The sequence below is a fragment of the Phoca vitulina genome, unplaced genomic scaffold (assembly GCF_004348235.1).
Source record: "Phoca vitulina isolate PV1807 unplaced genomic scaffold, GSC_HSeal_1.0 scaffold44, whole genome shotgun sequence".
Lineage (NCBI taxonomy): Eukaryota > Metazoa > Chordata > Mammalia > Carnivora > Phocidae > Phoca > Phoca vitulina.
The window spans coordinates 255,982-279,896 of NW_022589747.1; the positions used below are offsets into that span (position 1 = coordinate 255,982).

General features: G+C 68.1%; 1 protein-coding gene across 2 annotated transcripts in view; it reads right to left on the reverse strand.

The window, feature by feature from the left end:
• Positions 1 to 1,000: 1,000 nt before the first annotated feature.
• CAMK2B (calcium/calmodulin dependent protein kinase II beta) overlaps positions 1,001 to 23,915 on the reverse strand; it is a 32,453-nt gene continuing 9,538 nt past the window's right edge. Inside the window, exons 4-18 of one of the 2 annotated variants that reach the window (XM_032430476.1) lie at positions 21,091 to 21,193; positions 20,925 to 21,008; positions 20,385 to 20,479; positions 20,102 to 20,224; positions 19,580 to 19,663; positions 18,986 to 19,028; positions 17,966 to 18,040; positions 13,517 to 13,554; positions 13,306 to 13,377; positions 12,181 to 12,225; positions 10,658 to 10,706; positions 3,717 to 3,792; positions 3,502 to 3,596; positions 3,109 to 3,343; positions 1,001 to 2,726 (exon numbers count right to left, since the gene is read on the reverse strand). In XM_032430476.1, the coding sequence (XP_032286367.1) occupies positions 3,111 to 3,343; positions 3,502 to 3,596; positions 3,717 to 3,792; positions 10,658 to 10,706; positions 12,181 to 12,225; positions 13,306 to 13,377; positions 13,517 to 13,554; positions 17,966 to 18,040; positions 18,986 to 19,028; positions 19,580 to 19,663; positions 20,102 to 20,224; positions 20,385 to 20,479; positions 20,925 to 21,008; positions 21,091 to 21,193 (1,215 nt within the window). In that variant the 3' untranslated portion in view covers positions 1,001 to 2,726; positions 3,109 to 3,110. The remainder of the gene's footprint in view (positions 2,727 to 3,108; positions 3,344 to 3,501; positions 3,597 to 3,716; positions 3,793 to 10,657; positions 10,707 to 12,180; positions 12,226 to 13,305; positions 13,378 to 13,516; positions 13,555 to 17,965; positions 18,041 to 18,985; positions 19,029 to 19,579; positions 19,664 to 20,101; positions 20,225 to 20,384; positions 20,480 to 20,924; positions 21,009 to 21,090; positions 21,194 to 23,915) is intronic. The other variant, XM_032430477.1, reaches the window with a different exon arrangement.

Sequence of the window (23,915 nt, forward strand, 5' to 3'; positions counted from 1 at the left end):
CCCCCCCCCCCCCCCCGGCGGGCCTTTCTGGCAGGAGCCAGGGGAGCCCTAGAGCCGACCTAGGGGAGCCGGCCTGGGGAACTACCGCACAGCAGCCTGCGCCACGCGGATGGAAACTCCTCGGGGGGGGGGGGGGGGGGGGCAGCCCTGCAGGTGTGTGGGGGCATCCGCGCCTCCTGGGGTGCGTGCAGGCCAAGGGGTCTCCAGTCTGCTCCCAGTTTAGGGAATGAGTTTGCTCGCTGATCATCAGAGGGTCTGGAGACTTCTCTGCCTGTTCCATTGCTGGACCAAGGGCACCAGCTTTTTAGTATGGGGTCTTCTGAGGCCCAGGGAGCTTTGCTCAAAGCAGGTGCCACTTAACAGGGACCAACCGAAGGCTGTCTCACGGGCCCAGCTCCGTAGTTGCCCACCCAGCCCGCTGCGGGTCGCACCCCACACCTCTGGGCTCAGGAGCGTCCGGGGCGGGGCAGGGCTGCGCTGTGCATCCATGGGGAGGCCTGGCCTGGAAAATGTCCTCGGATTACAGCTGATAGGCGAGTGGAACCCTAGATACTGTGCCAGGACCCACTGCCGCTCGCTTGAGGGCTGTGTCCTAGATTCTCTGCGCCCCGCTCTCAGATCCTCTGCGCTCCCTGGCACGGCCCTCCCTCCTGAGAGCACCTGCTGGGCACCAAGAAGCCGCAGTCAAGGGCTCCTGTCCTAGTGACCCCCAGGGCGCCCTTCTTACCAGAAGTCACTTGCACACACAAGTTGGGAGTGTTTATCTCTCGGATTGTTTTGAGGCCCACATTTCTGTCCCAGGAAAGCACGAGGCCTGAGGTACAGACAAGCATTGGCAGGGCCTGGGGAGCCGATGTGAAGGGGAGGCTGCCCATCTTCATACGAGGGTGCACCCGGGTTCTGGCAGGGCTGCGTGGGGGAGCGGCTGGGCTGGGGGCTGGGCTGGGGGCTGGGGCTCGGAGGGGCCCTGGCATGAGGCCCCCAGCTGCACGTGAAGCCGTTTGTCCTGTTTTTCTTTTATTTGCAGTTTCCCGAGACAGAACAAAATAATGATTTTTTACACTTACAAGGCTCAGAAAGAAAAGACAATGGAACTCAGCAAAAAGAGAGAAGGGGGGGGCCGGCCAGCACTGCAGGCAGCCGGCCCTCTGCAGAGTGGCCACACCTCCAACATCTAGCTAGACAAGCAGGTGTGGCCTGCTCGAGAGGGGTCATGCAAAAGAACTATCCCCCAGAAAAAATCCCCAAATTATCCCAGACAGGCAGCTCCGTGGAGATAACAGGTGAGGGGAGGAGGGGAGGAGGCCCCCGGAGGTGAGGGTGGTCGGGCCACACGCTGTCCCCGGTGAGCCCTGCCGCTGCCCGCGGCCCAGGGAGCCTGGTAGATGTTTACCCTGTGTCCATGGGTGGGGACAGCTGTCCTGAGCACAGCCATGGACGGGCAGGTGAGTGTCCATTCTGAGTGTCTGCTGATGGACAGTCCCCTAGGAGACCAGCATCCTGTGTCCCGTTCCCCACTCTGTGCCCCTCCCTTGGCTTGATTTGTGGGGGAAGATAAAGAAAATCCTTGTTGCAAATGTGAATTAAGGGGCAGGTATTGGGGCGGCAGGGTCCCGCACCTCTGCGATCACAACCCGACCACCCCACCTGGCCAGCTACCCTGGGCGCGCTCTGCTGCCATCTGACCACGGGGCCCATCCCCGAGCCTCACCACAGTGCCCACCAGCACGCAGGGGGTACCTCGCGATGGGCCCAGCCTCTCTCCTCATCCCATGGTCCCTGTCCCACACTGCAGCCTGGAGAGGCCTGGGGGGAGGGGGGGCGCCGCACCCTGCCCTTCAGGCCCAGGGCAGCCAGCCCTCCCTCTGCTCTGGGCCAGACTCCAAAAGCACCGTCCGCAAACACCTGCTGTGCCCACCGGGAGCCCAGGGCGCCACTCACCCGCTTTCTGACCCCCCTCCCCTTCCTGTGTCTTGACCAAGCCCGGAGCCCCTCTGTGGCCGCACCAGCTGGCGAGGGGAGAGGTGGGCAGAAGGGGAGGCACCCCGAACAGGAGGGAGGCCGGCCCGAGGGTTCCCCTCCCCAATGGGGCTGCCGCCAACAGTGTCCTCTTGGCCAGTCTCCCGCCAGGCGTGAGGTCTGCACCTCCCCGGCCCTAGAGGGACCGGAGTGGGAGCCCTGGGCCCGCGGGGGCGTCTCAGATGGCTCATCGGGGCCCCGGGGGCCGGCCCGGCCTCTGCACTGCTCGTCCATGCTGGGGGCATGAGAGGAAGGGAGGGGAACAGCCGTGCTCGGGTCCCCCTGGCCCCAGGTGGCCGGCACTCCTGACGGCAGCCATGCACGGCGGGGGGATGCAGATCTAACACACGCGGGTCCTCAGCCCGGCCCCTGTGGACGCGGTCACTGCCCCACCGGTCCCCGAGGGGCCAGGGGCGGACAGACACATGGAGCATGGGGGGGGTGCCCGTCGGTTCGAAGCCCCACAAATGCCAGTGATTTGTACAGCTTTTTCCTTTGTTTTGTTCTCCTGTTTCATCCAACATCAATTGTGTGTGTGTGTGGTGGTCGTCATCTTGGTGTTCAAAAGAAATCACGTCCGGTCTTGGTTTTGTGCAGACACAGGCACCAGGGGAGGAACGAGGCAGACACAAACATGCGACAGGCAGGCCGCGGCAGGGCGGCCGGGCTCCAAACACCGAGTCTGTCCCGCGAAGCCGGCCGCAGCTCTGGGGGGGGGGGAGCGTGGGGGTCAGCTCACGTCTGCCCCCCCGGAGGAGGGGGAGGCTAGGGGTCAGCTCTCATGTGCACCCCCCAGGGAGGAGGGGGCCGGCCGGGGGGGGGCGGGTCAGCTCTCATGTGCACCCCCCAGGGAGGAGGGGGTCGGCGGGGGACGGGCAGGTCAGCTCTCGTCTGCCCCACCCCCAGGGAGGAGGGGGTCGGCGGGGGGGCGGGCCAGCTCTCGTCTGCCCCACCCCCCAGGGAGGAGGGGGCCGGCGGGGTCAGCTCTCATGTGCAACCCCCCCAGGGAGGACGGGGAGAGCGGGGACGGGGTGCTGCCTGCCTGCAGCCCGGGGGCGCCCCCCGGGGAGGGTCTGCGCCAGCACCCACCTTCACTGCAGCGGGGCCACGGGCGCGCCCGAGCAGTGGAAGTGCACGTTCTGCCACTTGCCGTCGCGGCGGTGCCACACGCGCGTCTCCTCGGACTGGCTGGTGCGGGGCCGGCCCTGCCCGTCGATGTACTGCGTCAGGCGGATGTAGGCGATGCACGCGGCGTCCTCCCCGATGACGTGCACGTGCGGGTTCAGGATGGTCGTGTGGATGGGCTTGCTGTTCTTGGCGAGCACTGCAGGCGGGGGCAGAGGCGGGGGCTCGCGGGGCGCCCCGGGGAACCTCCGCTCCCGGCAGCGCACGGGGGGCCGGGGCGGCCTGGAGGTCTTGGGGAGCCCTGCGTTGCTGTCGGGGGTGCACCGCCCACGCCCTGCACCCGGCCCCCTGACTCACGGTTCTCGAAGTAGAATCTGTGGAAGTCCATCCCTTCGACCAAATTGCCCAGAGCTTCAGGCTCGAACGAGGTCAGGCCTGGGTCACAGATTTTCCTGGGGGGCAGACCCAGGTGAGGAGAGGCCCCTGCCGCGGCCCGCCCCTCCCTTCACCGCAGGGAAGCCCCCACCGCCCACCCCAGGCCTCCCGGGACCCAGCCCAGATGCCCCGCTCACGCGTAGGCCTCGAAGTCCCCATTGTTGACGGCCTCGATGAGCTGCTCGGTGATCTTGATGACCTCCTGCTTCCGCGCTGCAGGGACACAGCCACCCAGTGACCGAGGACCACCCCAAGCGGCCCTGCGGAGGGCCTAGGGCAGAGCGTCCCCAGCCCCCACCCGCCTCTCCTCCCCAGGAGGGACCCGTGCCCAATCTGTCCAGCTCACATGGCTCCCTCCAAGGTCACCCACAGCCCCCACGTTTCCAAGTCCACCAAGCCCTGTCTTACATAGAAGGTCTGGAGAACGCAGAAAAGGAAGCAAAGCCCGCCGTGTGGCCCCCCAGTCCCTCCGGCCGTGTCCCCTGGGACCGGCCCTCCTGGCTCCTGCCCACCTGGATTCAGCTCACAAGCCCTTTGCGAATGCAACACGTCTTTAGAAACATCTAGTAACGAACTATAGAAATGATCCCTGTAAGGGCCGGCTGTGAAGCAGTGAGGGGATGGGGTCTGCAGGGTGAGGACTGGGAGCAAAGACCAGGGAGTAGGGCCAGAGGGGCCCGAGGAGGACGACGCGGAGTCTCTCCCCGGAAGCCCACGGACAGCCGGCTGGCCTTGCACCTGCTCCAGTCTCCACCTGCGTGCAGTCCTGGGCCCGGGTGCCAGCTCCCCCCCGCCCCCCGGGCATCACCAGCCCACCTCACACCCTCCGTCCCAGGGCTGTGGGCTCCTGCCCGCTTGGCCTCTGCACCGGGACAGGCCTGGCCCCAGGGTGCTGGCCTGGGGTCCCTGTTGTCTCTTGAATCACAACTTATTTCAGAGAATAACATAGCCTCACACCCTGCGGATTCAAACCTGGACCACTTTCACTGCCGCTGAGACTTTTTTAAAGAAATAAGCCCTTCCAGATATAGTTGTGAATGCCCGTGTTCCCCTAAATCTCGTTCTTCACTCCCCCTCCCCAGAGAAGGACTGTCCTCAGGTGGGTGCTTAGCCACTTCCGCGCAGATGTATCCACCCTCGAATGTGCACACACATCGGGTGTGCGCGCACACGGATCCCAGGGATCTCTTCAAGCAGCAGGCTGACGGTAAGCCTCAGACCCAGCCAGTGCAGGATCCCAGGAGCTCCTCCCCACGGGCTCCCTCCCGGGGCACGGCGCTTCCAGCAGCTTCCCTGGCTCCCTAGCAGCTTTCTGCCCCTGCGGCTGGGCATCTGTCTGCACTCCAGCCACCAGCGCCACGGGGAACTGCACACGCGTGAGGTGATGCGCGGGCTCAAGTCCCAGAGCACAGGTGGCAGGGTCTCCAAAGGGTGCACTCCGCATTTTGAAGCATGTGCCCACAGCCCTGGCACGGGGCTGCCCGTGTGTCCTCCCCGCTGCCAGCACCCTCGGCTGTCCGCATGCCCCCTCCCACAGATGCCCGCCTGAAGGGCGCCGTGTGCTGCACGTGAGCCCAGACAGGCCTCATGTGCTGCACGGGGTCTGGATAGTGAGGACAGCAGGAGCTCCGTGACAGCCGAGGGCTTGGGTGCACGCGTGTGCTGGTGTCGCGGGGGAGGGCACGTTTGCACGTGGAGATTCGTGTGTGCACCGCCCTGCGGGTTTCTCCTATCTTGGAAAACCCTCCCTCTGGACCCAGCTGCATTTGTGCGAAGGTCCCGTTTCCATTTCTCACCGAACTCTGTGTCCGCACCGTGGCAGGGTTTGGGCTCCGGGAGGTCTCTGTGCAAGCCCAGGCCCCCACTGTCCGGTCGGCCCTGGAAGCTGGCCTCCAGGACGGTGGGCTGCAGGCTCCAGGGACCCCACGCCCGCCTGTCCCGACACCTGCCATTCTCCACTCTCAGTCTTGGGACCCGGGGCAGGACAGTGTTGGGCATCTTGGGTCCCTCTGCATCACCGGTCTGTGGCCTCCCAGCAGCCTGCCCACCTCTCTGCCCTCTGGTTGGGCGTTTCTGCTTCGGGGACGCTCATCCGCCTCCCAGGTCCCTGTCACCACTGCAGTCCAGCTTTTCCCCGGCGACCCCCAAGCCAGGCCCCCCCCGCCCGTGTGAGGGTGGGCAGCGCCCGCGTGTCTGACACCCAACACCGGTTGGCCCCCCTGCTTCACCCCAGCAGCCCACGGGAGCCCTCAGCCAACAGCCCTGCGACCGGAACTGCCCGACACGTCCTGTCTTGTGTCCCGTGCACCCCGTACTGTGGTAAGTCAACCCGATCTTCCACTTAGTGAAGTCGTGTGGAGTGTTTTAAAGCCAGTTGTGATACAAAATGAGAGTATAAAGTCACCCGGAGGGAATCAGGGTGACAGCACACATCGCGGAGCCTGGAGTTTGGGAACCGGCGTCACATGCATTCTGCAGACAAGCAAGGTGAGATCGCAGCAGGGCTGCTGCCCAGACCCACCCCTGCCCTGCATGGCAGCCCTGCCTCCCCCAGGGGCGCGCAGCGTGGGGGGCTCCCCGGGAGGTGAGGCCGCGAGCTGTGGCCCCGCCCCAGGCAGCTCCTGCAGGGGTGTGGCGTGGGAGGGGTCCCGGGGTGGACCGGAGCCCCTGCACGCCCTCTCCCGGGACGAGCTAACAGGCCAGGAGGCCGGGCTGCTGGCAAAGGGTCTGGGGGACCCCAGTGACCCCAGGCTGGCCCTAATCCGTGTCCCTTGGCAGCTGCAGGGGCACCGCGAGCCCCCAGCCACCCCAGGCGGGCAGCTGTGCAGGATCAGCCTGGATTGGGTGTAATCCCTGATTATGGGGAACACGGCCTGGGCCAGTGGGCACCGAGCCCATTTACACATGACGACAGCTGACGGGCACATGCCCCTAACCCACCCCAGGGACAGCCCCCCGCCGCCTGCACCTCAGTGCGGGTGAGGCGGACCCTGGCCCCAGAGGTGGAGCTGGGGGCACCCCGGCTCTGACGCCCACGGCCGCAAGTCTGGAGAGCCAGCTCCGCACAAGTCCCCTCTCGGGGCTGATTCCACCCCCGTCCTTCACCTGCGGACCCCCCAGCACTCGAAGGAGCTGCGGTGCTGAGGACTCGGGGGAGGGCACGTGCCGGAGCAAGGACGCTGCTCCCTGAGGGGCCTCAGCCCCCCTAGCGCTCACCCCCTCCCCCGCCAGTCCTGCCCTCCGCGCCCCCCCACACCCCTCCCTTCAGTCCCGCTCAGGGCCCCTTTTTGTGGCCCCCACGTCTGTAGTTTGGTTCAAGGCAGACCCCCAAGATCAGCCCAGGGTGCTCAGCGCTCACAGCATGCCCTGTCCTCAGAGCCCCCAACCTGGCCTACTCTGCAGACTCCAAGGGCAGCTCGCAGCCCTGGGCGGGGGTCCTGTGGCGGGTGGCCCCCCCTGGGGGCACCTCTCCACGTACCCCAGCTTCTGCTTCTTCATCTGTGAAACCAGGGCCAAGAGGGGCCGGGGAGACGGGGACACGGATGCTGCCGACCCCTCCCCAGGCTCTGCTGTGCACCTGCCACAGCCGGCCCCCCCCCCCCCCCCCAACGAGACCACCCTGCCTCTGTGACGGGCCTCCAGTCCCCGGCCAAGCCAGCCCGGGAACCCGCACCTGCCCTCGGCCCTCTGACCAAGCACAGAGCGCTCCTGGGGGGGGGGGGGGCCACTGCTGTCCAGCGGCCGGCCCATGCCCTCGCGGCCGCTGGGGTGGGCTCAGCTTGCCCACAGCCCCCGTGCCCCCCCACTGCTGCGGTGCTCCGCTCCCCCTCCGCCCTGCCCTGGCCCCCAGGCCCGGCACTCACCCAGCCACTCCCCAGCCATGCCCAGCCCCTGGCCCGCAGCCTCTCATCCAACAGCACCTCCCTGCCCGGTGTCTCCCGGCAGGTGGGGGTGGTGCGGCCCTGGGGTGTCACCCATCCCTGTAAGCGATCCCGGTGGCAGTCGGCAGGCGGGCTGGGGCAGCCGGCTCCTCCCTCCCTCCCTGCCTGGGGAGGGGCCCCAGCCCAGCGCCGGCCCCTCACCGCCCCCCCCCCCCCCCCCCCCCCCGGGCCCCGGCAGTCAGCACTGTTGGCGTCACGCGGGCCCACAGATCACAGGCGTGAGGCTCTAGTTCACCCCGTTTCTGATTCCTTCCTACACACACATTCACACATGCCCGTCCTCGGCCACAAACTCACGTTCCGAGGCCAGACGCCTTCATGTGGACTTCCCTGTGCTCCCCTTTCTGTCCCCTCCAAGCTGGCCCCTTCCCAGAGTGAGGGCCCCCGTACCGCAGCCGGGGGTTCTCCACACCCCTGTGAGCCCCCACAGAGCAGCCAGGGGGCCACTCAAGGTGCTACCTACACAGGGTGGGCGGGGGGCCTGGGAGAGCTGGAGATAGGCAGGGTGGGGGGCCCTGGGCTTCCGGGGCCCCTGAGCCCCTCCTCACCGTGTTCAGGATGTCAGATAGCCTGGGGGCTGGGGTGGAACAGACCACGTGAACAGAAGGCAGGTGGGGGGCACACAGGACAGATAAGCTATGGGCTGACGAGCCAAGCCAGAGAGAGGAGGGGGCAGAGTGGGACATGGGGGGACACGGAGGGCCGAGGGGAGACAGGGGGACACTGGGGGGATACCGGGTATAGAGGGAATGTGGGGGGATGAAGGTGGATGTGGGGGACACGAGGAATGTGGGGGCACAGAGGGTGACGTGAATGGACATGGGGGTGAAGGTGGACATGGGGACAGAGGAGGACGGGGGACACGGACACAAGGAATGTGGGGGCATGGGGATGTGGATGGATGTGGGGGTGAAGGTGGACGTGGGGGAATGTGGGGGATGGTGGGACATGGACATGAGGAATGTGGGGGCACAGGGGGACGTGGGGTGAAGGTAGACATGGGGGACATGGAATGTGGGGGACACGGGGAGCATGCGGGACAGGAGGATGGGGGACAAAAGGGAATACAAAGAAGAATGTGGGGGCACAGGGGGACATGGGTGGATGTAGGAGGTGAAGGTGGACATGGGGAGCATGGGGGACAGAGGGGGATACAGGGAAGAATGTGGGGGTACAGAAGGGGATGGGGGATGAAGGTGGGGGAGCGTGGGGGACAGGGGCACAGAGGAGGAGGCTCCAGGAATGGCCGGGCAGGTGCTGCGGGCAGAGGGTATCCCCCCCCCCCCCGGCCCTGAAGTGGACAGAGGCAGCCCAGCGTGTGCAGAACCCAGTGGAAGACCCAGCTGGTCAGGACGGCCCGCCTTCTCCCTTTCAGCCCGCAGGCCTGTGGTGGGGAGAGGCTTCTGAAATGGCGCCGTGTCTACACCTCCCTGGGGCCCCGCTGCGTGCTGTGACCGGGACGGTCAGGCAGGCGGTCTGAGGAAGGCAGGAAGCACTGTGGACGGCCGGGGAGACCCTGGGGGGGTGCGGCGGCGAGGCCTGGGGGGGCCTGCAGCACGGGTGGGAGGGGAGGCGCGGAGGACGGGGGCTGGGAGCTGCCCTGCGGAATTAGTGCCAGGCGCCCAGCCGGCCTGGTCCGTTAGCCTCGGGCAGCCGGGCGGGGCAGCTGAGGCCGTGCATGGCAGGGGCAGCAGGCCCGGGGGCACTACTTACACAGAGCAGGCAGGGGGCCCTGAGCTTCCAGGGCCCCCGAGCCCCTCCCCACGGAGCTCAGGATGTCAGGGACCCTGGGGGCTGGGGTGGACAGGAGGCAGAGCGTGAGCAGGGGCGGAGGACGGAAGGCCCTGCTCGCTCCCGCCCCGGGGCCAGAGCCTGGAGCTGGAGGGGCGGGGGCGGCCCACGGTCCTGCGGGCCAGGGGAGAAGTCCCCGCGGAGGGCTGGCTGCAGAGGCAGAGGCAGCCCCGAGCCTCCGTGGGGCTGAGGGGGCCCCGGTGGAGCCCCCGCTTAGTCTGCTCTGAGGAAGCATCCCTACAGAGATGGGCTGTTGGGGGGCCCTTCAGGGAGACCCCGCCCACAGCAGGGGCCCACGGACTTACGCGGAGTGGGCAGGGGGCGACCGGGAGGCGGACATGAGGTGGGGGGTTGGCTTCAGAGCTCGCCGAGCCCCTCCTCACAGAGCTCAGGGAGTCAGGGACCCTGGGGGCTGCGGCAGACAGGTGAGACGCGAATGGGAGACAGGAGGGGGCACGCGGGAAAGACGGGGACAGGACAAGGACGAGTGGGGTCAGGCTGGAGAACGCCAGGCCCAGCTCACGGTGGGGTCCAGGGGCAGTGGGGACACCGGAGGCCGGGCTGGAGGTGTGGGGGGAAGGGCCGGACCTGGGCCCTTCAGGGCTCGAGGGACACCCCCCCGCCGCTGCCCCTGAGGTTGCTCTCCCAGCCAGACAAGGTGTGGCTGGGGTCTGGGCTGGGCGACCCTCCTGCAGGCTGCGGCCACCTAGGCCCCCCGCCCTCCCAGGGCTAGGGGGGCAGAACTGCAAGGACAGGGCCCCAGGGAGGCCCCCATGCTGACAGCTCGGGCCTGTGTCAGTTTGTTTGTGGAAACCACGTGAACACCCACTCTCCCTTCGTCCAGGGGCCTGTGCTCCCCTCACTGCGTCCCCCAGACTGGCAGAATGGCTGGCAATCAGGCCCTGGGGCTGATCTCTGTGAGCGTGTGGCCCAGAGGGTCAGGTGGCCCCGCACGCCACCTGCCCTCCCTGGGGAGGCAGGCAGAGCTGGGAGCAGAAGAGGGGGTGCCTGGCCAGGCCGCTGACCCCGCATGGGTGCAGCCCACCCGCCGTCACCGGCCGTGGAAACAGCCGGAACCCAGGAAAAGCCCTGTTGGTGGCTGTCTACCAAGCAGCTGCTAGCCAGGCAGTTACAGACTTCAGGAAGTCCAAGAGAAGAAACCGAGCAAATTCAACCATGACCTTGGTCCCCCGCAGGGTGGGAGCTCCCCCGCTCGTCAGCGCGCCCGCCTGTCGGCCCGCACGCTCTGGGCAGGCCCCGGGGGCTGCGGCCAGGCAGGGCCAGCCCCCCGTGGACACGCAGTGCCCGCATCACAGATGCCCTGCCGCCCCGCCCTCCCCACGTACCTTTTGTGTCCTCGTCCTCTATGGTGGTGTGAGTGCTATCCGATGACTCCTGGGGGACACACAGGGCGGCAGCGGGTCAGGACGCGGGCTCTGTCCCACCCGCCTCCATGGGGCCTGGAGGTGCCCGCCCCAGCATCCCACGGGCGGTCACCCGGCCCCAGCCCCAGGCCGCTCATGTCCCCAAGGGCCAGGGGCCCGGACGCGCCTTCTCCCGACCAGACACACCTGGAGGAAAGACTCCCTGTGCTCAGACGGCTCTCATAAGAGGAAAACGGGCTCTCTGGGACCCCCGGTGAAGAGGAAAGGCACCCCCAGCCCGTGTACTTGGGCAGACAGGACCAGAAGCTTCCAGGAGGTCCTCAAGAGCCTTGGCTGGCCCAGGCAGGATGCAGCCGTACCCACAGCTCCTGCCCTGGAAGGGGCCGCCTGCCCCTCATGCCGGGACTGTCCAGCCAGGCCTGGCTTCTCCCCTGAGGGGGCCTCCGACGGTAGACAGGCAGCCCAGCACCTCCCGCCCCACTCCAAAACCAGGTACCGATCACCTGTCACGGGGTTCCCAGGAGGCCTGCTTGCTCCTCAAAAAGAGCATCCTAACAGAGTCCTCCAGGGCCTCCCTCTGGCCCCCTGACTGAACGCCCTGCTCGAGGCCCTGCCCAGAGATGGGGCGGGGGGAGGTCTGCAGGTTGTAGGATCGGGGCTCATACCACAGCCCCAGAGGTTGTCTAGAAGCCTCTTGCAACGAAAACATGAACCTCACCCCAGACACGGGGTCCCAGGAACGCCCGTCCCGAGCCACAGAGCAGGAGGACACCCAGGCCCCTCTTGGCACCTCGAGTCTGGGTTGGCTGAGAGGCAGCAGCCCATGGTCCCCTGGCCCACAGCCAGGGTGTGGGGCGCCCTCTGGGCAACCCAGGGCTGGGTGGGAGTCTGCGAACTCGGAGGGGGTGCTGGTCCTAGAAACACAGCTCAGCTGCCCGCCGCCCCTCCCGCCACCCCAAGAGCCAGCCCCTTCTCCGGCCCCGGGCGCAGGTGCCGATGCGCTGGGAGATGCCGAGCACAGAGCAGCAGCGGAGGACGCAGGCTGGCTCAGCAGGAAGCACTGGGGGCAGAGGTGAGCAATGGGGGGGGGGCAAGGGCATCTGTGCTGCTCCCTCCTCCCGGGGACCCCCTGAGGCCGCCCTGCACGCCTGGCCCCCGGCTTCGCTGGGCCTGGCCACGGCCAGTGCCAGATGGACAGCACGGAGGGTCCTGAGGCGTGGACCCTGCTCTGGGCCCCCACCGTCGACGGACGGTGGACCCAGTACAGCCACGCCCGAGAGGGCAGGACCTGGGGCCTTGTCCCGGGGGGCGGCCGTGGACCTCTGAGGCTGTGTCCTGCCTCGAGAGGGGTCCCTGCACACCTGCCCCCCCAACTCTCAGCCCTGGGGCTTCCCCGGGCAACGCCCCAGACCTGCCCCTGGCCAGGGGGCCTGCCTCCTGCCTGAGCGCAGGCTCCCAAGGGGGCGGTGAGGGGGCGGCAGTACCTTGATCCCGTCCACGGGGTTATGAATGACGGTGGTTTGAGGCTCCTACAGAAGAAGGAAGCACAGAGGAAGGAAAGAGGGAAGTGAGAGGCGGAGGCGGCGGCTGGAGGGAGGAGGGCAGCCGAGCACGGACGGCAGGAGGCGGAGCGGGCAGGAGAGGCCCGCGGGCCCAGGGTGGCCAGGGAGAAGCATGTGTGCCCACAGAGGCGGCAGAGAGCATGGGGGCTGCGGGCGGGGAAAGAGGTCCTCCCCCCCCTCCGCTGCCTGACCCCCTGCCCCGGGATGGGGGGGACACGGTTCTGAAGATGTCATGGGGGTGGGGGTGGCACATGGGATGGACGGGGTCCGAGACGGGGCTGGCTGTGTGGGACCCACCCCTCCTGGGCTGAGGCCGCCCCCACGGGCCGGTGGCCACCTGGCGAGCCTGGCCTTCCTGTGGGCCGTGTGCGGCTGGGCTCCCTGGAGACAGCTGGGCACCAGCCAACCCCGACCTCTTGGGGCTGCCGGCTCTCCGCGGGCGCCATGGGCACACAGCGCCCCTGCACCACCACACCCCATGCCACCAGCTGGGGGGCCCTGACAGCCAGGAGGCTCCTCTGAACTTGTCGGCCTGCTCCTGCCCAGAAGCCCCCAGGCCTCTCCCTCCCAGGCAGCCACAGGCCAGCACGGCCACGGGGGTGCGTCCCCCTGGCGGCTTCAGGGACTGCGGGGCACGGTCTCCCACGGAGGCCGCCCTGCCTGCTGCTGGGTCATCACCAGGCCAACTGCCAAGCGGGCTTATCTCCCTGCAGATCACTGGGGGTGGGGGGCTCCAAAGCCAAGACCAGCCCCACCCATCGTTCCTGGGAGAAACCTAAGCCCCCACTTCCCAGATGGCGCGCCCCCGCGGCAGCCGGGCGGTGTCTCCCCGCCGGGCCAGGCCCCTGCACAGCCCCAAGACAGCCCGAATGGGGCTCGGCCCTCATTCCACACCCGCGCGGCAAGGGGGAGCCGGAGGGCCAGGTGTTGTCCGTCGGGGTTAGGCTGGGGCTGGACCCCACCCTCACCCCAGGCCTCCTGACAGGTGGCCACCGCACAGCCAGGGTGCGGGAGGGCCGGGAGGCAGGGCGGGGAGGGGCTCAGTACCAGGGCGGCCGGAGGAAGTGTCCCCTTCGGGCTGGTGGCAGCGGTGCTGTTTTTGGTGCTGTTTGTCTGGGGCTGTGGAGAGAGGAAGAGGAGGTCGGGGGAGATGGGGGCAGCCGCACCCGTTCCCAGGGCAGGCCCAGCATGGAGGGAGGGAGGGAGGGAGGGAGGGAGGCCCAGCCGCAGGGTGGGCCCCAGGGCCAAGTGCACTCACCTTCACCGCGTCAGCCTTCTTGTTGAGTAAACTCTTGGCTGCTGCGTTGGGAGGAAACAGGCAGCATGAGCAAAGGGCTTGGGGCCTGCTGCTTCCCGCCCCCGTCAGTGTGGGGTGACCTCAGGGACCAGCCAGGTTCTGGGCGTCCCCAAGACGAGTGGGCAGGCAGGCGGCCCCAGGGACTGAGGCAGGGTGGCTTCTGCGGTCAGTGGGGCGGCGGGGGGGGAAGCAGATCTGTCCCCCATTCTGAGCCTGGCTGTCGTGGAACAGGCCCATGGGAGACCCAGGGCTGCCCAAACCTCTCATCCCCGGGACAGGCCCCTTCCCCCGGCCATTCTCCACGACCCTGGAGGACACCGAGATCTCCCCTCCCACCTGGGCCCCGCGGCTCGTGGGCAGTGTGCAAGCTCTGCCGAGAAGAAGGCAGGGTGCTCCCCCCACCCCGGGTAGGAGCACAGGACGGGGTACCAGGTTGGGGTGGTGGGCACCTGCCTGTCATTCTCCGTGTTCTGGGGCCGGGCAGGCTGCAGCTGGTCACCCACCCAGGCACGGGAGGGGCTTGTCCCAAGCTTGGGTGCCTGCCGGCGATCAGCCTCCTGGCCCCCTCCCACAGGCCCAGGCCCCGGCTCAGAGCACCCAAGGGGCTGCCTGGTTCTTCAGGAACCGGTCCTGGAAGTCCTGACCTTGGGGTCACTTTCCTGGCCCTGCCCTGGCAGCACCGGCCCCAGCACGGGCCCCTCTGTCCACTCCTGAGGCCCCTGGGCTCTGAGTGGGCTCAGCAGGGTGACACCCACGGGGAAGGCTGCAGAGGGCCACCCGCGTCCCCGGCTCCCCCCACCTGTGGGACGCCCCAACGCGACCGCCCCGAGGTCAGGGCAGCCCGGCCCCTGCCTCACCCTCTCCCGTGCCCGCCACCCCCTCCCCCAGCCCCCCGGCATCTGGGCCCTCCACAGCGGTCAGCGGTAACGGCTGCAAACCAAAGGGAGTCCGCTTACCTTCCAGGAAAGGAAAGGTGAGGAGGGAGGGAGGAGTAGTGAGGGAAAGAAAGAGAACAAGATTCGTGTGGTCAGGCAGGGGTGCAAGTGTGCGCGGCCCAGGACCCCGCCTGGTCCTGCCCGCCCCACCCGCGCTCCCAGCCAAGCGCTGCCCCGCCCGTGGGGCCGATGTGGGGGGGTCCAGGGGTGCTCTCGCCCCCCACCCCGCCGCGGGCTCCACAGCCTCCAGCCAGCCAGCCAGTCCTGCGGCGGGGCTGCCTGCCCCGAGGGCCCACGGTGGTCCACGGGGGGCGGAGGGGGCCCCTTGACTGCAGGAGACATCCCTGGGCACTGTGACATCAGAGCGATGTGCACACCACGACCCAGGGAGAGGCAGTGGTTCTCAAAGTGGCGTCCCCACACCAGCAGCACCCAGGCCCACCCCAGACCTCCCGGGGGGGGTGGGGCATCTGTTCTAGGAGATCCTAACCCTGCTTTGGTTTGAGAACCACTGTCAGGGTCCCACGGCCCGCCTCCCTCTCTGTCAAGGTGCCCTTTGCCGCCCTCTGGGCTCTGTGCAGGGACATGGGTGATGTGCTCGGGCAGAGAGCCCTGTGGGGCCGTCCAAGCGCCACCCTGGGCGCGGTCTCCAGCCCCACAACCTGTCAGCTCTCTCAAAGGCTTCCCCCGCAGGGTCCACGGGCCCGCGTGTCACCAGAGGCCTGCCCCCTGGCCCGTCCCCCTGGTCTGGCGGGCCTCACCCCGTGAGAAGTGTCGCAGGATCCCAGTAAGCAAAGGGATGACCGGCGCCCCCTCCCTTGCCCGCCAGGCCTGCCCGCCCTGCAGCACATCCCCCCGTCCTGGGGAGGCTGGATCAGGACCACGCCCGGAGGCCCGGACCATCCCAGGACCAAAATGCCACCTCCCCAGGGCCGCTTCCACTGTGGGCACCCTGGAAAGCTCCCCAGGGGGCAGCTCCAACCCACCTCCCAGTAACTCACCTCGGAGGGACAGGCCAGCCCTGCAGACTCGGGAGCTTTCGCTCCTGACCCCCACTGACCTCACCCCTCTGCTCCCTTCCCCACATCCAGCGCACACCTGGAGCCCACCTCCCCTGAAGTAGGAGTCATGCTGAAGGCGTGGAGCCCCGGTCCCCCATCCTTGCTGGCTGACCAGCGGGGGGCAGGGCTCCTCCAGGGGCCTGGAGGAAAGAGGCACCCATCCCGAAGGCACGCGTCTCGGCAGCCGGGCAGGCAGGCAAGCTGACCCCACACCCTGATTCAGGCCGGGCCCGTGACACCACGCGGCCCCGGCGTCCGAGCCGGTGCAGGCCGGGGCCGGCCCAGCACCCCGAGGAGACACAGCCAGCCCTGCCTGGCCCTGGGCAGAGGCAGATGGAGACCCCGGGTCTCGAGAGGGCCCCCCTCTCAGTCCCTGACTCTCAAAGCCCACTCTCCAGACCTTGCTCCCCAAGACGGCAACACCCCTCCGCGGACTCAGACGGCTCCACTGGGGCCCAGGCTCCAGGAAGCCTCGCAGCCGACACCGAGCCCCTTAACCAATCCCCAAACACTTCCCCTGAGGAACCCCCTCTAACCAGCGCCTGCGAGTCTGGGCGCAGTGTGGACACACGGCCGGGCCCCTCCTGAAAGCGGCTCCCAGAAATTCACTGCCTCCAGGGCCCCATGGACCCCGTCTACACTGGCAGTCAAAAGCACAGGTTCGCGGCAGGAGCCCCGGGGGGCCGAGCAGCTGCCCCAGACCCCTGGTAGACAAGCAGAGACCTGCTGCCACACCCGCCAGGGTCCTAGGCCGGCCACGGCTGCCCCCCACCCGCACCCCCAGCTCTCGGGTCTCCTCTCAGGGAAGGCCAAGACGCTCTGTCGACCCGCAGCGTCATCGTCTCTACGGAGACCCCGCGGGCTCCTCGGGTGGGGGCGCTATGTCACCGGGGAGGCTGTCCCCTGCAGAGGAGCGATGGCCTTGAAACGGAGCCCCCCGCCCAGTGCCGCTGGCTGAGATGGGCTGACCTCTGCCCAAGGGCCCAGCCTCTGCCTCGTCCCCTCACTGGTGGCCCGAGACAGCCATGCTGGGCTCCGTCCACATGCACTGACCGCCCCCTGGACAGAGCAGCCCTCGGCGGCCAGGCGGGGGGCTGTGCATGCACACGGCCTCATGCAGTCGCTGCACACCGACGACAGGCAGGTGGGCTCAGGCAGGGGCCCCGCAGAGAGCAGCCCGGAGGCCTCGCTCACTGCGCCGGGCAGCTGCGCTTCAGCAGGGCGCTTCAGCCGAGGCGCCCAGGCTCCCTGCTCCCTGGCCCCTGGCCCTCCCTCCCCTCATGCGCTCCAGAAAGGCTCTGGGAAGGAAGCCAAGGACGGCCCTCCGCGGGCCTCGCCTGCCGGACACGTCCACCGGGCTCACAGGAGGGGCGCAGACCGCCCTTCCCGAGAGTGGCCCTGCCCAGAGTACCCCCAGGAGGAGGCCGCTAGGGAAGGCAGCCCCTGTGGGATCTTGAGGCAAGAGCTGGGATGGACGGCTGGCTGGGGCCGAAGCACAAGGCCCCCGCAGAAAACTACGCCCCACGGCTCCGTCTGGGGAGCCCTGGGATCGGCCTTCGGCTGCAGCGGGCTCCGTGCGCCCTAAGCCTGCGCCGCCCTCGGCTCAGGCTGGTCCCCTGGCAGGTCCTGCGGTCCGCCAGCGCTCAGGGCTTCTGGCTAAGCTCACAGCGGGGCGGGCGGGAGCGGGCCTGAGGCCCCCCGGGGAGGAGCTGCTCGGCAGAAACAGCCTCTCCCCTCACGTATTTGGGAGGAGGCCAGGGGCCTCGTGGAGAGAACCAACAGGACATTCTCGGGGCGGGGGGCCGAGGCCCCCCCGTCCTGCGGCTCGCAGGGCACACATGCGCACATCAGGCCCAGCACAGACCGCCAGCTCCATGCGAGAGCCGGGGAGAAGCACGCTGCGGGTGCCTGGGAGCAGGGGCGGCCCAGGCAGGGCGTGCCCGGGGCTGGCGAGAGGGCCCTCATGGGGCAGGGCCTCTGCACCCATGCCTTTTTCCCGGGGCCCCCACTCAGGGTTCGGACCCAGCAGCAGCCCTGAGGCTTCCTACGGGTGGTCAAGGTCACTCGGAACAGGGGTCGTGACGGACAAGCGGGGACAAAGATCACAGAGCACAGGGCTCTGACCAGAGGGGTCTCCTGACCCCCAGACTCAGGGGCCAAGACCAAGGTTGGGTGAAATGCATGTGGGAGGAGGTACGGCTTAGGAGTCACCTAGCCCGGCCCCTCCTTCAGCGCACGGGGTCCGAGGCTGCTGGGACAGCGGGGGCTGCCGCCCTGCCCTCCGTGTGGGACCTGTCCACGGCGGGAGCGGGGGCTCCCGGGGCCTCTGGGGCAGCTCTGGAGGCCCGGCCAGCAGCTGCGTGCAGCGAGGGGGCTGCATGCCGACAGGCGGGACCCTGGTCAAGAACATCTACCTTGTTCCACCAGCCCCATGGTGGTGCCGGAGGCCGCGGTGGACATTGTGGCCGGAGCGGTGGTCTGTCTGCCCACTGTTAGCACCGGGTTAGAGACGAGGGAGGGGCGGACACAGACGGGGGGTGGGCAGGGGAAAGGGAGGGGGAGAGACAAAGGAAGCAGAAGAAGATTAGAGTCCACAGTTGGTGGCGGATGGCTCCAGAGTCCCGTTCACAGGAGAGTGGGAACAGGACCGGGGCTGAGTGACAGTTGGAAAGCGTCTGCCTCCTTTCTCCTTAGAAAACCCCAGCGGGGGCTTCTCGCGCCCAGTGGGCGTGCGCACGGGATGGGACCCGTTAGTCCTGGTGTGACACATGCCCCCCGGTCCCGGCAGCACGGTATCACAGCCAAAGGAAGAGGATGGGGTGCTGGATGCGGACGAACAGGGACGGACCCCAGACGCTCCCGCACCCAGTGACGCGGGCGACAGACAACCACAGGACAGCCAGGGGGCCACCTGCCCCCCGGGTGACGCTGGACCAGGGCCCCTGGCCTTGGGGTCGCTGACAGACACCCCCTCGAGCAGCCGCACGCCCCCAGCCCCGCCCACCCCCAGCGCCCCAGGCGGGCGGCCGCCAGCGAGTCCGGAGCTCGGCGGAGAGGTCCCGGGTCCTCCTCTCCCCTCCCGCTCCCACACACAGAACGGGTGCTCAGGGGGCTCAGGACAACAAGGCCACGGAGGTGCCAACCAACACCCGGACAGACACACAGCTGCGGCCCAGGCGGCGGCAGCGAGGACACAGAGACCCAACACGCAGGGACAGGGGCATGTGCCGGGCGGCCTCCCGGGCCGGGCTGGGTCGGGCTGGGGGGCGGACCCTGGGGTGCTGCCCACAGAGCCCAGGCCTCGAGGCCCCGAGCGGGCAGAAGGCCAGGCCGCTGAGCGGTGGGGAAGGGCCGGGGGTCGTGAGAGAGGGGCAGGCCGCCGGCGGCGGCGGGTCATTCGGAAGCCTTCTCTTCCAGGGGAAGACCGTTCTCACCTGAGAAATTTCTCGTGGCCAGCATGGTGGTGAGGATCGCACCCTGGGGAGAGACACGCAGCTGAGACCGGGACACCCGGCCTGGACCTCAGCCTGGGGGGCGCCCGCCGGGACCCGGGCCACGGACTCGCAGAGCAAGTCTGCAGGCTCCCCAACCGCACAGGGACCGGCCCCCTACTTCCGGAGTGAAACCAGGGGCCGCCCACTGAGCACAGCTTCTAGGGGGCTCAGGACCACGGGCTCCCCGCCGGCCTCCTCCTCCCCACCCACCCGCCCGCAGCCAGGCTGCTCTCCGCGCCAGGCCTGCGGGGGGCCGGCGCTGCCCACTCGCTCACCCTGAAGCAAGCGGCAGCGACCAGGGGCACCTGCCCCTCCACAGCCCCGGGAATGGGGGACCCCGAGTGTCGCTGCCGTGCGGGGCCTGGGTCCACCTGACACGTGTGCTCTGGGACCCTGGTGCCTGCCCTCGCCCGGCCTGCCGGGACCCCTCTGGCCGCTCCCAGCCTGGGGCCCTCGAGGGCACGGGCACCCCCGGAGCGGCTGAGCAATGGGGGCCGTGGGGCTGGTGGGCTGGGCGTCGGGCCCCCATCTCACCTTGAGCTTCCTCCGGGCATTGAACTTTTTCAAGCATTCTACGGTCTCCTGCCTGTGCATCATGGAGGCCACGGTGGACCGTTGCTGTGGGGAGAGGGGCCGTCACACCCGGCAAAAGGCTCCGAGGGGGGTCAGCTCCGGCCCTCAGGGGGAGGGCTCAGGGCAGCAGGGCCGTGGCACCCCCAGGGCCACCCACTGCAGCAGCAGGCCAGCTGTGCCCCCTGCTGCCCGGCCCCGAGCCCACCACCCCTTTCCGCCTGTCTGCCCCCACCTCACCCTCACGCTCCTGGCCCTCCTGACGGCTGTGTCCCCCACCCAGGCCCCCGGTCTGCCTCGACTCTCCGTCCCCTCACACACAGGACGGGACCTCCTCTACCCGGAGCCCCCACCTTCCCAGAGACGGAGGCCTTGCAAACCCCCCAGTGGGCCCCAAGCCCCAGGCCGCGCAGCACCCAGGAGACCCGGGGGGACCCGTCAGCGGTGAGGAGAGGACCCCAGGACGCGCGTGCTGGGGGGACTTACGCAAACCCACGGGTGTTTCAGCGCTTCGTGTGCTGTGATGCGCTTGGCGGGGTTGATGGTCAGCATCTGGTTGATGAGGTTTTTGGCTTCAGGAGTGACCGTGTCCCACTCGGGGGACGGAAACTAGAAGAGGAAGCAACGCACGAGGGAGTCTGAAGCCCCCTCCCCAGGCAGGAGCCAGAATCCCCAGGGCTCCGGTGGGTCCTGGTTCTGGGAAGCAGGTGGTGTGACTCCCTCCAGGCCTCCCCCGGACGGGGAGGGGCACAAGGGCCCCAGCACTCACGTCGTAGGCTCCTGCCTTGATCTGCTGGTACAGCTTGTGCTGGTCCTCGTCCCAGAAGGGGGGGTAGCCCACAAGCAGGATGTACAAGATCACCCCTGTGCGGAGCAGAGTGGGGGGCCTCACGCTGCTGCCCCGCCCACAGCCCCCACTCTCTGGGCCCCCTCCCCGCAGCCTCGTCCCCCCCCCCCACCCACAGCCCACCCCCGTGCCCTTGGAACTCAAGGGTCATGTCCAGGGCTCAGCTCCACCCGAGACCCCCACCAAGGAGGCAGCCCTGCCACAGTGGTCTGCGTGCCCCCCCCAGCACCGAGTGCTCCCTCTGGCCCAGACCTCTCTTCTGGGTGCGGGGCGGGCACTGGGGTGGTGGACTTCTCGGCAACTGCCAGGGTCACGTTAGCAATTCTAGTCTGCATGGGGAGGGGGCTCCTGGCTGGCGGCAGCCCCGTGAGTCGGCCCGGGGGGGGCCTGGCACGGCGCACGTGGCGCAGGGCTCCCTCCACCGTGGCCCCGGGGCCCCACCCGCCTCCACGGAGGTCTCACCGCACGCCCAGATGTCCACCGGCTTGCCGTAGGCCTCCTTGCGCAGGACCTCTGGGGACAGGTAGCCTGGCGTGCCGGCGAACCCTGGGGACAGGCAGGGGCGGTGTGAGGGCCGAGGCCACAGCGGACCCCCGCCCTCGCTCCGGCCGGCCGCCTGGACACTCACCAAACCACGCCTGCTGGTCCCCCTGCACCTCGATGGCCAGGCCGAAGTCCGCCAGCTTCACGGCCGCCCCTTTGCACTTGCTGGCCAGGAGCAGGTTCTCGGGCTGCAGGGAAGGCGACCCGCCAGTGTGCGTGTGGTTTACACCCGGGGGGCACGGACGGAACGGGGCACAACAGACGGGACGGCGTCTGCAGGCTGGGGCGCACAGCTCTGACGCCCGCCGTGTGGCTGCTGCCCTGGCGGACTCGTCGTGAGCCCCGGGGGCAGAGGGGAGCTGTCACACCCAGGCCGAGAACTCAGGGTGCGGTGAGCAGACCCGAGCGGTGCCCCCCGCTGTCCCACATCTGGTGCTCAGGCACGGTGGGGGGCTGCCTGAGGGGTGGCGCCCCCCCGAGGGCCAGGGGGAAGGAGGCAGCGCAGAGCGTCTGGCCGCCCCGTCCCGCGGCGCCCACAGATGGGAAAGGCCCCCCCACGCCCCCCTGCCTCAGGGAGCAGCGCCCTCGGGCAAGCTGAAAGGGCATTCGTCCCCTGTCCCACGGGAGCACCACGGGGGTCCCTATGCTCTGTGTCCTGTCCACAGGGCCCCTCCCATCCCGGCCTGGCCGCCTGCAGTGGTCAGCGTGGAGCACACAGCGCTCGCAGCCTCTGGGCTTCCTCGTCCCTGACCGCCCGGGGCCCCCTCCCCGGGCCGCCCTCCCGACAGGCAGGCCCACGGAGACCACACCACCATTGCAGTGCCCCAAGAAAGGCACACGCCTCCGGAAAGACCGTGTTAACACTGCTCGTAACCCTGAGGTGTTAGAAGGTGACACGCGGGGAACCTGTGAAGGATGCCAGCCCTGTGGCAGACACCGGGGCTTCCCCGGGCCCCACCCAGCTGGCCGGGGACGAGCTCCGTCCCCGCAGGTGACACGTGCTGGGGACAGGTGGCCCTGCCTGCCCAGCACAGCCCAGAGGCCCCTCAGCATCTCCATTTTCCCAACGTGAGCGGGGCTAGGGGGCCCCCACCTCCCCTTGCACCCACATCGAGGAGTCTGGCCGGGCAGGCCTTCCACAGATGAGGGGCTCGGCCCCAGGGAAGGGCTGGGGACCCCTGCCCCCCCCACAGCCCCCTGACATGGTGCCAAACCCCTCTGCTCTCCCCTCTTCCCACCTCGGCTGAGAGCAGACCCACCAGTGTACCGCCTCGGGAGTCTGTCCCCATCAGGAGACAGGGGTCCTCCTGGGAAGAGGAGAGGCCGTCTGCCCTCCACACCCGGCAGGAGGCAGAAGGCCCACTGTCCTGCCCTTTCGTTCTTTTCAGCAAGGCCTGCTTGCCCCGGGTCACACCTGGGCCGGGGTGAACACCTATGTTCACTCCTATCCGTGGCCTCAGGGTGAACTCTGAGTCATGGGGTCCAGGGACAAGGTGGGGACGCACGCCTCCATGTGATGCTGCTTCAGAGCAAACGTGGTGACAGACGGTGACGCCCACAGCACGGGCACACAAAGCAGGCCTGGGCGCAGGTGGAGGGACGCAGGACCGTGTGGGACGTGCAAAGAGGGCGTGGGAAGGGGGTCCCGGGCCTGCTTCTGGTGGGACACCATCCCCAGAACAGCCCCTGCAAAGATCAGCGCACATGCACACCCCTGGGTGGCCCAAGGGAGGTGTGACCCCATTCCGCGTGGGAAGGTTGGTCTCAAATGCCACCTAGGGACTCTCGGCAGGAATGACAGGCCCCCCCGCCCAGCCCAGCTAAAACGGGGACAGGAACCCAGCTTTGGAGAGCCTGGGAGGCAGGGAAGGCGGAGGGGGTGCTGTTCTTCCTGAGGCCACACTGTGCCCTGGGGGGTGACAAACCGCTTTGCCCAGAGCTGAGCCAGGGGCAGCAGAGACTTGCAGGATGGGCTGGACGCTGGCAGAGGCCAGCAAGGCCGGCCCCTCACCCCTGCTCCCTCGGCACACACATCACCTGCATGCCCCCTGCCGGGTCTGTCTCACCTGGAGCCCAGAAGACACCCCCAGTGGACATGTGCTGACAAGCTGACTTTTGACAACTGCCCTCTCAGTCCTGGAGCATGGAGGCGATGGAGGGACGTGTGCAAACACACACACATGCGTGCACACACACGTGCATTCTCTCACACATGCACACACGTGAATTCTCAAATGCACACCCACACAAGTACACACATGCACACGTTCTCATGCACTTGCACGCACCCCCACATGTGCTCGTGCACATTTGCACACGTGCTTTGTGCACACACGTGTGCTCATACACACTCACACACACGTGCTCATCCACACACGTGCTTGTCCACACACGTACTCGTGCACACACACACAGGTGCTCATTCACACACATACTCGTGCACACTCACATGTGCTCGTGCACTCGTGGGTGGTCAAAAACACGTGCTCATGCACACACACGTGCTTATCCACACACACGTACTCGTGCACACACAGGTGCTCATCCACACACACGTACTCGTGCACACTCACAGGTGCTCACACACACGTGCTCGTGCACACACAAAGTGCTCATTCAAACACACATACTCGTGTACACTCATGGGTGCTCACACGTGCTCATGCACACACAGGTGCTCATTCACACACGTACTCGTGCACACTCACAGGTGCTCACACACACATGCTCGTGCACACAGGTGCTCATTCACACACGTACTCGTGCACAATCACGGGTGCTCACACGTGCTCGTGCACACACACGTGCTTATCCACACACACGTACTCGTGCACACACGCAGGTGCTCATTCACAGGTGCTCGTGCACACTCACAGGTGCTCATCCACACACACGTGCTCGTGCACACAC